Here is a 13,742-nt window from a genome sequence, read left to right on the forward strand (position 1 = left end):
ATAATCATGCCCTCTAATGAGGTTTATGCATCTTAATGGAAGGAATTTTCATTAGTTTGTTACGTTTTCAGTCACACGTGAGGCTTTAAGCATGATAATTTTGAGTCACTTGCAGTCTTTTATGCTGAAAAAATGATGAGATTACTGCACTGAAATGGAATCAAAGGAGCATTAGTGCCAGAATCGCACTTTCTTAAGACTTGCATCGCAATTGCATGGCACTTGTTCTCGCCCTCAAACAAGTCAGCCAATTCAAACTCATATAGCCAATGGCATAACGGGCGTATTTCGTAACCTCCTCCCGTTTTTGGACAAAACGTATAAAATGAGGTTAGAGAAAAAGGTTTTCGCAAATGTTTGAAAGCATGTTTGAGAAAATGATTGTTCTAAGCCAATAAGCAATAAGGGACAACAACAGCTTAGATAGCATACAACTTCAGATATGAATGTTTGACAACTACTCTTACCCCCATATAGTATATCATAAGTTTTTATGTGAATGTCACCCTTGCATATGAAAATGGTGAGGAGTCGCTCACTAACAAAAGTACATAAAAAGTAAACTAACTTGCATAATAAAATACACAACATGAAAGTATGATAAAAGGAGTTAAACATGGGCATGCGACCACGGGCAACACGCCATAGACAAGAATGACCATGACACCTAGCAGTTAGTTTGCGCTGCAAAAATAAGGGAAAGAAAAAGCCTCATTATGTTGATGATGCATCCACTAAGAGCCTTCAATTTGTACGTATAGAGGACATTTCCCTTGAGCTAGAGACCACCAACAAAGTTCTACTTCAACGCATAAAAGTAATCTGCCACAATAGGATATTGGTGCAGAAACCCCACATGACAACTAGTGTTTTTTTTTTTCTAAAGGAACCCTAACTTTTCATTGAAATGATGAAAGGAGACTAATGCTCAAGATACAAGTATATAAAAATAAGACGGCAAACCCTTCCACAACAAAGCATAAGATCTATCCAAAGAACTAAACAATCCAAAGAAAACAAGAGGGGACGAAACTCTAAGCAATCTCACAACTAATCAACCAAGGCAGAGACTAATCTTGAAAGGTTCAAAGAAATCTTCCAAAACAAAAATTTGCAAGGTAATCTATAACTGCAATTGATCAAAACTCCTCAGCCCGGTAATTTAAAGGAAGATTGGTATTTGAGGAATGAAGTTTGCAAGGAAAAGATAGACATAGAGAGGTTGGAGCAAAAATTTCACCCACATTTCTGGAGAGACAAAACCTGTTGAGCCAATGATTCTCTTGGACAGCAACCTATCTCCGAGCAGAAAGTGAAGAGCTTCGAAACAGAACTCTAGTTTCTTACTAGATTGTATTGATATTTACATATTCATGTTGTTTTCAAATTATTGTTGATTTGAAATCTTATTTCATTTAAAAAGTTTAATGGTTATTATGTCTTCATCTTAATTATGTTAAGCAAGTTATGAGTGGCTAGATTATTTGGGAGGCTCAGGCAGAACACCACTTACCAGGTAGCTTGTAAGTAAGGTCACGTCATGGACATCTGGGCTTTTTCTAGTGAGAGATCAATCAATATAAACCTCCATCCGTTTTGTCAACCAACCGGGGTCCAAGCCTGAGAAGGTTGGGGCTATGTGGATGACTAGTAGATTAACAGTGGAGTTCTCTTTTTTTTTTCTTTTTTTTTTTTTTTTTTTTTTTTTTTTTTTTTTTTTTTTTGAAAGGGGAAGAAAAATGGAAGCTTTAAAAACTAAAAGATGCACCAAAATCATAAGTTTCTGATAAAAAACTTTAACTGAAGAAATGAAAACCAAGAGTGGAGGAAAGGATGATGAATAAGAGTGAAGAGTTGTTTACCAAATTACACTAGACATAGTGTAATGACTCATAAGCAAAGAAGGACGGATTATATTCCATCAAATCAATCACAGACATGACATCTGTTGTGCTTAACATTCTCCTTGAAAGAGGTAGGATAAGTAGGATCCTGTGTTTACTTCAGTAATGTCCATGCCCAAGCAAACAAGTGAAAGGGAGAATGGTGGGAGACCATAGCCAGCCTTTTTAATTCAATTTCTCTTCATCCACGGTGTGTTTCAAATTTTACGAACCGGAAACTATTGTATTGAGTCAGTTTTTATTGAAGTATTTGTTGAGTTTTTGTCCTGCACTACATCGAGTTCGCTTGGCTATCTTACAGTTGTACAACATTCAGTCCCTGTGTCCAATCTCAGTTTTACTCACCCAGTATTACTTGCTCTCTAAGAGGTATATACTTGTGCCCTTGGAGAGGTAAAAAAAAAATCTGCATGATTAAGTTTTACCATCATTATTTCCCTATTTTAAGCATCATAAAGGTCATAGCATGCAAGTACTCCCACGGATCAAAATGTAACTTATTATAATTGTGCATTCCTTTAGTTTAGGGTCCTCTAGTATACTCGAGCATACCTACATATATGACTCTAAGTCTTTTTTTTTTTTTTTAAAGGAAACAAAAAAAAAAATTGATATAATGAAAAGAGTCTAATGCTCAACTTACTTCAAACAAAAAGAGGGTATAGAATTAAAGAGTACAAACATAGGGCCATCTGAAAACAAGAAACAGAGTACTAATCAAGGAAAATAAATGCACTCCAATGAAACAAAAAAAATAATTAAATCTCTCGAATCTAGAATATAATCGAGTATTTGATGTAATATGGTTAGGGTGAATTGGCGTATCTTAGTCAAATCTTCAATTGATTAGGATTTTTGATAAAGGCAACAACTTTCATTGAGAAAACATGAAAAATATTAAGGTATACAAGCAAATAAAGCCCAAAAAGAAAGAGAGACCCCTCTATAGAATGGGGGTCCAGCTAACAAAAATGCTACCAATCAATCAATAAGTTTAATGATTGACCTATTAGCTGTTTGGCTGCTACATATTTAAGACTCAGCCATTATAAAAATATTGAAAAATTCAAAATTCAAAACTCAGAAATCAGTAAGTAAGAGGAATAAACCTTCAAGTTAAGAAGACCTAGAACTGCTCTCAAAAGGTTTTTCCTAAGATGGAAAATGTCCCGAAGGTCACCCTGGATGACAATAATACATCGAATAAAATAATAATAACAATAATAATAATAAAATACATGAGTCGGGAGTTCATTCCTCAATTGAATCTCATATATCAAACAACCACCAGAACAACATGGCACATCTTCAAACGGCTAACTCAATATTAAGAGAAAATGGAAATAAAAGAATTTCAAGCAAAGGAAAATCTATACTACTCAAACGGTAAATGCATCCACCCATTGTGAAGCTTAAAGTATGTCTGTTCGCTCTACATATCTTGCCTAATCAATGCAGAACGGAAAAACACCCTTTTTACTTTGACTAAACTTTGTGGAAGTGTTGGCTTAAGTACTTGCTTAGGATTTTTCTTCCTATTTTTCTCCCATAGGAAGGTTATATCTAAGAAGATGGGAAGGCTATGTCTAAGAATATTGTGCTATGAGATCACCTGTGATTTTGATTGAATTCTTAATTATGATAAATTGTTAACAAGATTGTTTTTTTCACAAAAACAGAACCAGTTCATTGATTACAACAAAACAAAAAAAAGGTCTTATTAGTTGAAGTAGTGATATAACTAAATTTAGCGTAACCCATCAACTTAAGTTTTTAGGTTCAATAGTGAATTAACATGGTATCAAAGTATAAGTTCTTCTATTTGAGCTCATTTCTTCCCATTGATATTGATTTTCACTTGTTTGACCATCTATGAATTTTCAAATCCATATAAAGTATGAACACTCTGTTGTTTTCATTACTTTCCAAACAAAAAGCCATAACAAACTAACCCCAAATAATCGAATTTTCATTCTGACACAAAAGTAATAACTTATTTGTTCACTTGGTAGTTACACCAAACTTTTTCAATATATTCCCCCTTAAGAAACCGAAATATATTGCAAACTAAAAGATAGAGCAATTACAGTTACTAGACAAATGACAAATTGACAATCTGAGCATTACAAAGTAAATGGTGATCAAGATGACATATGCAGAGACAGAAATTCCAGCTAAAGCAACTTGTTTAAGACCATTTTCTTAAGAAACCGAAATACAGTGAAAACCCAAAGATAGAGCAATTACAGCTACTGGACAAATGGAGAATTACAGTCTGAACATTGAAAAGTAAATAGTGATCAAGTGGCATATGCAGACTGCAGAGGCTAAAATTCCAGCAAGACAACTTACTTGAGACCCTTTTCTCGAGAAGTAACAAGATATTAAGTACAAAGCAGATCTGCAAGACAACCATAATCACATAATTAGATCGCACTCTACCCAAAATCCTGTGAAATATGACTAGCACAGAGTCTGAAGTCTAGACTCCTCTAGATGGCATCATAATTCATGACCATATAGTTAGAATAACATTACGAACATGCAAAGTTTGATTGAAAAGGAATTATGAAAACCCATCTCTGAGCCACCAGATTTTGTAGCCTCATTTGGATCAAATGTGTATTGCACATCTTTGATCAACTTTCCATGGAAATTACTAAATAACATGGATTCCATCACAAAACCCATTGACAATGAAAGGAGCAATCTATCTATCTGATAAACATTATGAGGTCCATTGATTTTCCAAATGTGGGATCCTCAACATGTCTCCTCAAGATGCTGCCTCTTTGGATTCACCATTCTTGGACTGAAAGCCCTTTTGGACTTCATAGACTCTAATACCATTTTAGATAACATGAGGTTCCATCTCAAAACTAATTAGCAATAAGAGGAGTAGCTCAACTATCTTAAAAACATTGTGAGGTTCATTGATTTTTCTAACGTGGGAGCCTCAAAAAAAATGAATATTTGAACTTTGAAACTAAATTATTTCATTACAGATATTTTACTAGATGATATCATGGAACCATGTGGTCAATGATGCAAAAAAAGAAAGTTTGGATTCATCCCAAAGATCAAAAAGGTAGATGCCACCGATCCTCCCCCACACTCACAACAGAACAATGCAGCTCGCTTCATAGTAATATAGGGACAGATCTTTTGAAATCTTTATGTTGTTAGTTTTTTTTTTAATAAGAAACACAGTTTTCTTAATAATAGTCATAATTATAATTTTAAAAAATATGTTCATTTGAAAAAGGGTCAAAATACTAGAGGATTCAAAAGATCTCCAATAGGACTAAAAAGGGTAAAAAAAATGAGAACAACTCACATTGACGGCATTTGTTTGAAAAATAAATGTTCCCAAACATCTTGAGGAATCACACACGTCTTCATTAAATCCTGAACAAAGAAGCTGCTATATGAGGGACTCTGAGACAACTAGAATGTTCTAGGATGTAAACAATACTTTACAATACAGTGGAAAGACTCAACCTAACTAATCAAAAGAGAAAACAAGAAAGTAAATTCTTCTGGAACTCACTCGTTCAATTATTTTTCCAAGAAGCAACAGAGCAGATTCCGCCTGCATTCATTCTCAAATACAGTGAACATCAATATAGAATAGCGTTAAAATGTATGCGTACAATCACTTTTGGTGATCAAACTAACACTTAACTAAGCTTTCATTGAGAAAATGAAAGTATATAAACGGATATACAAAAAAAAGTCCCGAAGTCTTAAAATTAACTAAGAAATGGAATCCAATCCAAAGAGAGTCTTATCCAATAGTTACCAAAAAGTGGAGAGATCAACGCCTACCGGCCCACTTGGTGTTAAATCAGAGAATATCTCATACCTCATTTGAAAACTTCTCCACATGCCTAAAAAACCGACTATTTTTCTCCAGCCATACCCCCAATTAACTGCAAAAATACAAGCTTGCCTTACTTTACCTTTATCCTCCCTTGGAGGATACAAGGCTGTCAAAGGACTTTTCCTTTATCCTGGAGAACCACCAGGGTGCAAAAAGATCCCACAAAGAACCTACCATGAAAAAAGTTTTACCTTTTCAAGGATCTTTAAGCTTCCAAAGAAGGGAGAAAGAGGAGACACTCTAGGAGGGGGAGGAGGGACGCATAACAAAGGAAAAAAGGAACGGGAGAATATATATCTATCCATTGAAGGATTAGGGGACCAAAAATGGATATCTCTCCTCCCCAAACTAAAAGAGAATCAAGAAAGGCTGATACAACCAATTCCCATCAAACTAGATCCTTCACATTAATACCCATCTAACCAAATGCAAGCCACCCTCTTCTTCAACCTTTTCCTAGCCCTAAACGTCTCTGGACAAGGTTTTTTTTTTTCTTTCTGAAATAGAAACAGAACTTTTCATTAATGAAATGAAAGGCGACTAATGCTCAAATTAATGAAATGTAAAAAGCAAAAAGAATCATAGGACGAGGGAATCAGCAGGCACACCAGGATATCTCAACTAGGTTAACACAATCATAGTGCCCTCATCATATCCCTAAAGGAAATTCCACTAATGAGAAGAAATACAAGTTTCCAAAAACTACAAATACAAAACAACAAATACAACTTAGATGAAAAATATCATAATTGGATTGAAGAGATGAAAGCATTTCAATTAAGCAAATATCTTGTATAGAGTAATTTGTGAAGGCTTTGGATAGGGAGGACCATGCTGAGCCTAAGAGATGGCTGAATCTAACAAAGTCAGTCCTCTTCCAACTTCAAAGACACTTTTAATCTTTTCTAGAACCAGGTTCCAAAAAGGCACTCTTCCAAGCTACCACACAAGGGAACTGGAAGACTAAGATGGAAGAAAAAATGGCCCACCCCACAACCCACCAAAGAAGCCCATGAATCGAACTTTGCGGCAGTACAATTAATACCATAACTCACTCTTACCCTAGTAATATTAAGGCGGGCCTAACATAGCCTATTCAAATTTTTAAAGAAGCTCCTTGGACCTAAACAAAAGACAAGAGTGCGAACTGTAGGTGTGATAAATAGACTCTAACGTTCCAAACCTTATAACCCCTTTTCCTCTTGCATTAGTACCAATCTACCAAGGACGTGAACAACCAAGAGGGTGCCTCACTTTGATCCTCACTTGACTACCAATTTATTATCTAATTAAGACAAAGATCCTATCTCAAAAGTCAAAAGGAGATTGCCTCACTTTGATCCTTGCTTGCTTACCAATATGTTATCTCCTCATCTTTTATGCTCCAAAGGTGGTTGTGTCTAAAATTGATACATGTATATAACTTTCTGTTGAAAGAAGCCAATAAAGAAAGATGTCATTGGTAAACTGAAATATGTTCTTGCTTCAAGGTGGGGTTGGATGAACAAGATTTGTTGATAACAATAGTAAAATTCTAATCCCGAGAAGACCTTATTCTTATTCCAACTCTCTGCGAGGAGTTACGTAACTCAATTCTTTGCAAAGATTGTGATGTAAGAAGAACAGGGGCTAATTGGGTAATTAAGTAATATTCTAGGTTAATTCCCTTTTTACCCTCACTTGTAATAAAACTCAATAAATAGGAACTTTCCCCTCTTGTATCAAACACATTATTCATTCTATCAAAAGATCCACAATCTTGATTCTTGGAGAGAGTTCTCCTTTTATCTCCTTTAGGCTACATCAATTGGTATCAGAGCATCCGTCTGGGCTAACGTGGACTATTATCAATGGAAGACTAGGAAACTCTTGACAATGCCGATCGCAAGAGGGAGCTTCATGAGTTGTGCTCGTTGCCAAACAACACACATCTAGTTAGGGGAACCCTTGAAATTCCAAGAAAGAAAGAAGAAATCGAAGATTTATCAAGAATTTGCAAGAATGGACTATTATCGATCAAAGAGGACATCCAAGAAAAAAATCAACAATTGGTATAGGCAAGAAAATCAAATTTACTTCCAAAAACAATGCTGGAATTCTGACTCAAGTGATTTAGAAGAAGAATTCCAACATACTAATTTTTCCTATGCTCAATTTTCTCAGAGAACCTATCATTATCCACATTGAAAATTCAATTTTAGTGATTCTAGTGACTCCGACGATGTTTCTAAGACAGTTTGGGATGGAGTAAGAAGGCGACAATATCGAAAAAAAGCCCAATGATCCAATCAAATCCATTTTTCAAGAAATCAACGTAAAAATTGGGAGTTAGATGAATTAAAGAATCATTAATATTCAGTGATGGCAAAAAAGTAACCATACTTATTTAAATATAGACTCTCCTCTCTCCTCTCTCCTCTCTCCTCTCCTCTCCCCTCCCTCCTTTCTCCACCTGCCTCTCACCCCATCTTGCCTAACGCCATTCTTCCCTCCCCTCCGATCAGCCTCTGATTAATCTCCTTACCTTTTTCCCTCCCTTTCCACACCCGAATCCCATGGCAAATAAAAGCTCTCCCTCAGCCACACCTCCCAAGAACGGCTTAGCACTGGAAGGTATAAGCTGCAAGATCAACGACATCCATTTTTGTGCTCATTTTCAAGAAGAAACCTTCATCATAGAAGATGTGGAAGCTAAGAAACACCTCTTCTTGGTAGAATCTCAGCTCCTCTGGTTCTAGGAAAACATTTCTGAACTTTTGAAGCTCCCAACCTCCAGTTTTGTCATCAATAGTGGTCATGATGCTTTTGGTGTAGTAAAGCTCTCAAAGATTCAAGTCTATTCAAAGTGGTTTTTAAGATGTGTAGTTTGGCCAGCGTCTGGAGGACGTTTTTACATTCATATTCCATCAGGTACTTCTAACTCCGATTGGCTTTCTTTTAATAATATGTTAGAAGGAGCATTAAACTTAAAAGAGAGATTATCAAGCCAAAATGTCGTTCGGAGGTCTAAATCTCTTACGCAGAAGTAGTAAGGAGAAGAAATGAAAACAGAATCCCAACTTCTACAGGAAAACAGAATTCCCACCCTTCCCAGGCTTCAAAAAAACAGAGGTCGCCAGAGTTTTGGATTCAAAAAAACAATGAAGTCCTTAAGGAAGGTTTCAGCAAATTATGGATAGTAACTCGGTTATTTGAATTCAACAATTGGTATGAAGTCTCAAAGGAAGTAATGCTTTGGGCCAATTCTAAAGTTTTGATCAATCCTCTCTCAGCAGAATCGGCTTTGATAAAGCTGGAAAAAGGAAATTTGGAAGAATTAGTAGCAAAACAAGGAGAGTGGCAGAGGATAGGACAACGTCATTTGAAATTTGAAAGGTGGAATACTACCTTACATAGTCGTCCAAGGTAAAATAAAGGTTATGGGGGGTTGGATTTCCATTAAAAATCTGCCATTAGAATTCTGGTGCAAGCAAATTTTTGAAGCTATCGGCTCATATTTTGGAGGATTAGAAGCCATTGCTTTAGAAACACTAAATTTTCTTAATGTGACTGAAGCTAGAATTTAAGTATAGAAGAACTTTTGTGGATTTTTGCCAGCTACCATCGAAATTTCAGATGAAAACAAGGGAAGTATTTTCTTACACTTTGGTGATATTGAATTTTTGGATCCTCCAGACAAGGTTAAGAAGTTTTTTAATGAAAAAGACCTTTCGAATCCGGTAGATATAGCTCGTACGAATCAAGTTTTGTTTGATGAAGGTCTTTTGAAATCAAACAAGTCCAAAGATTGGTCCTTCTTAAACTTAGTAGTCAACAATTCGAATTTCTCTAGAAATCCCCTGTTTTCAAAAGCTTTGATGACGCCAACAGAGGAAAATATTAACAACCTTTCGGATAAGGAAGTTCAGGAGTCTTCTCAGCCAAAAAATTTGTTTCAAGAGTCTTCTCAGATGGAAGAAATTGTGGTAATACCACCGGAAGAGAGGGCTGTTGAGATTCAAGTTGAGTCTAATAGTTCTGACTCTTCTGCCCTATTTAATGTGAACAAAAAGAGAGAGAAGGAAGAGTTGTCACTAAGAAGAGAGATGGAAGTTCAATTAATGGAGAGAGAATCAAAAAATGCATTAATACGCACAAGGGGAAGCTCAATAGGCATGCTCTCGGTTATCCCACCAGCCGCAACTCAATTTAATTCCAATAACAGCCAGAATATCAGCAGTTTTTCAAAAGAATTCCAACAATCTGAAAAATTAAATAATGGCGTTTTATTTTCAACAAACAGACAGAAAGTCCTTTTGAATGTTGCAGCCCCCTCGTGCCCTGAAACCTTGGATCCTTCTGCGGTTTTTTCAATATCAACAAACAAGGAAGTCCAAGAGTCCTTTTCGATTCCTTTCCTCAAAGATAAAGTTCTATTATTACCAAAGGAATATCTCGGCACCAAAATCTCTTCTTCTACACCTTCTGGTCATCTTCCAAACAATATAAGCAAGCAAAGGAAAGAGTTGCAGGCTGTTCTTTTGAAACCTTTCAGAAAACATCTCACAAGGAAGAAAACCTCTTTTCGAAATGATTGGACTTCCATGTTAAACACAGATCTTTTGGAGAATTGTTGTACTAAGGTGCAAATACCCTCTAGCCCAATTAACAAGTCAGTGGCTCTTCCCCTCGAATCATTCTCATTCTCTTTTCATGATTTTAAAGTGGGAGACTCAAATGTGTCTATTTCTCGAGGTGTATCTGAACCCTTTCAAGCAGCTATCAAAAATTATGCTTCTGATGAGGATTCCTTGCTGAGTATAAGCAGTGATGAGGAAGATATCCTAGCTCTTGATCCCTTCCAAGAAGAGGTTTATCTCGGACAGGATTATCAATACGATCTGCCCTGCCTTTTCCAATCAGAAGAGGATCACAAATTGGACAACAGCTTCCCTCCTTCCATTAAGGCCATCGACAAAGAATATATCCCCAGCAACTTGATCTCAATTGTGGAAGATTGTGATTTGATCTTGGGTTAATTCCATGGTGCATTGGAGGAAACTTTAACATGACCCGTCAAATTCAAGAACGATTCCCTATTGGAAGAATGACTAGAGGAATGAGAAAATTCAACAAATCCATTGAAGATACAAATTTGCTGGAAATTCCCCTTTCTAATGGAAGATTCACTTGGTCAGGAGAAGGAGCAACCGAATGGGGTCCAGCCCCATTTCGATTTTGCAATAGTTGGTTAAACGTAAAAGAATGTTGCAGTTTGATTGAAAGAAATTTGGAGGTAAACATTCAGCAAGGTTGAGCTGGCTATGCCATTTCGGATAAGTTAATGAAAAGCGCTTTGAAAAAATGGCATTTAGATTCAGAGAAAAACAAGAAAAGCAAGGAAGAGTTGTTGAAAGAAATTGAAAGAAGAGAAATTGTAGGGGGAAACACAGATATTGATGAGCAAGAACAAAGCATCAGATTGGCACTAATAGCAGATTTAATACACCTTTACCAAGTGGAAGAAAGAAGCCTCCTACAAAAAAGCAAGCTGATTTGGTTAAGCTTGGGTGACGAGAATACTTCGTTCTTTCATAGGTTTCTAGCAGCAAAAAAAGGAAAAATTTGATCTCAGAATTGATCAACGACCAGGGCATCCCAACCAAATCATTTAGAGAAATTAAAGAACTTATTGTAGGCTTCTATACATCCCTTTATTCCAAGGCTATTGGAGTAAGGTCAATCCCTACCAACCTGCAATGGGCAGAAGTATCAAGAGAGCAAAGCAGTCAACTTGCAGCCAGCTTTACACAACCAGAAATTAGAAGAGCAGTAATGTCTTTGAGCAGGATTAAAGCCCCCGGTCCAAATGGTTACACTTTAGAATTCTCCTTAAATTCTGGGAATTATTAAAAGATAGCTTCACGAAGCTTTTTGAAGAATTTTATGTTACATCAATTAATGGACAGCTTAGTTAGGAATGCAAAGAGGGGAACTTCCTTTTTGGAAGTGGAAATTGTTGATGGAAGGTGGTGTTTAAAATCAGAGGGTGATCAATTAATGGATGTTAAGGGTATCCTGTTGTCCAGATTACAAACCATTCCTTTTATGATCTCTTTATCAAGCCTCTTTCGCTCTCCAAGTCCCATGTCGCTCAAGCTTCAATTTCGTCTCTTTGTCAACAGCAGTCAGCAGTTTCATTCAGAAACTTTTGTTCATTGGTTGTTGTTTTTTTCCTATTCTTAGGGCTGGTCCTTTCTTTTGATCTTATTCTAATTGTGGCGAATTTTCCATTGTATTCTCGCTATTATTTTTGTTTCTTCGTACTTTGAGCATTAGACTCATTTCATTATTTCAATGAAAAAGTCTCGTTTCCTTTTCAAAAAAAAAAAGAATGGATTTTTACAGTCCAAGAAGAACGTTCAAGACTCAAAATTATTCTTTTGGTTATGAAACACGATCAAGAAAATCAATGGATGTCACTACGAGATTGAGGCATATCCAAGAATCCAACAAAATGACTACTTTGATCTTGTAGCATTGGAGGAAATAAAGAAAAGAACCAAAGAAATCCAACGTACATTGGGGAAAATAACTCAACATATTGATCAACTACCAATTTATTTGCAAGAGTTCAAGAATGGATTGATTTCATATACCGAACAAAAAGCAAAAGGATCACAATTGGAAAATTTTCAAATAGAAAATCATGAAGACAAAGTGAAGAAAACAAGAATTTGAAGATGTTGATTTGGAAATAATCAAGTGAAGAAGAAAAATCCAACAAAGAAGATGGAAGAGAAATATCGAACACCGAGCAAGAATCAAACAAGAACAACAACACATTGATTGCGGTGGAAATGGATCACCAAACTATCGAAAAACTTAAAGCAGATGAAAAATAAGACGTGATTCTTCAACAATTTTCTTTGAAATGTGGTTTTTTAATGATTGGTCCTTTGAATACGGCTTTGAATGAGCTTGAAGGAAACATCTTTTTTAGGTTTATGGCCAATGGAGAAGTTCATCTTTTGGTGGCAATATTGGATTTGTTGTCTCGAATTTATCCCTTTGATCATAATATTTTTGTTCAAAATATAGGACGTTGGTTTAGTCATACTCCGTTGAACAAGTTTATTTCCTTGTTTACTTCATAAATTGTTTCTTTTTAAAACTCGAGGACAAGTTTGCTTTTTGGAAGGGTAGAATGATGTAAGAAGAATAGGGGTTAATTGGATAATTAGGTAATATTCTAGGTTAATTCCCTTTTTACCCCACTTGTAATAAAACTCTATAAATAGGAACCTTCCCCTCTTGTATCAAACACATTATTCATTCTAATAAAAGAACCACAATCTTGATTCTTGGAGAGAATTCTCCTTTTATCTCCTTTAGACTACATCGGATTGAGTTCAAGGAGTTGTCACTAGAAAACCCACAAGAGAAACCCCATAGAATACCTCAATTCTTAATAGTATTGTCACAGGAAAAGAGCTTGTACAATACCAATCACCTCTTATTTTGCCGTCCTATAATTTTCTTAATCCATTTTATGGTGCAACGTTATTTGGGTAAAAGCTTAAAGATACTTGAAAGTAACTACTACAAGTAAGCAATATTTGTGCATTATTTCAAGAAGATTGGCTCGGATGTGAATCTTTGAATATGTTTTAGGAGGAAAAGCCTACTACAGATTTGGAAGGCTCTATCACTTATTTATTCATTTTCCTGTCTAGAATAGAAAATATTTCATAGCTATTCTCCGTCTTCAAAACTGAATACTTGGAGATCTTTTATGGTAACTCTTTTGGCCTTTCACCATTAGTGAGTTCATTTGTATATAAAGGGAAAAATATAAAACTGTTCAGATAATTGAAAAGCTTCTATTGGTATTATAAAGCTGAAACCCCATTGCATAACAAACTTTCCATAAATAAAACAAAGAAAAACAAAAAAACAAAAAAAAACAAAAACCA

At 35.7% G+C, this 13,742-nt stretch overlaps 1 protein-coding gene across 6 annotated transcripts in view; it reads right to left on the reverse strand.

The window, feature by feature from the left end:
- The window catches only part of LOC120070992 (serine/threonine-protein kinase ATM), a 145,571-nt gene that overhangs the window by 116,416 nt on the left and 15,413 nt on the right, over positions 1-13,742 (reverse strand). For all 6 annotated transcript variants that reach the window (XR_005480101.1, XR_005480102.1, XR_005480103.1 and 3 more), the window contains exons 14-17: positions 5,455-5,496; positions 5,242-5,312; positions 4,257-4,305; positions 3,014-3,085 (exon numbers count right to left, since the gene is read on the reverse strand). Coding sequence is in view for 3 of the 6 variants with exons in the window: in XM_039022968.1 (XP_038878896.1) it covers positions 3,014-3,085; positions 4,257-4,305; positions 5,242-5,312; positions 5,455-5,496 (234 nt within the window). In the remaining 3 variants the exon portion in view is untranslated. The remainder of the gene's footprint in view (positions 1-3,013; positions 3,086-4,256; positions 4,306-5,241; positions 5,313-5,454; positions 5,497-13,742) is intronic.

Source organism: Benincasa hispida, chromosome 2 (assembly GCF_009727055.1).
Source record: "Benincasa hispida cultivar B227 chromosome 2, ASM972705v1, whole genome shotgun sequence".
Taxonomy (NCBI): Eukaryota; Viridiplantae; Streptophyta; class Magnoliopsida; order Cucurbitales; family Cucurbitaceae; genus Benincasa; species Benincasa hispida.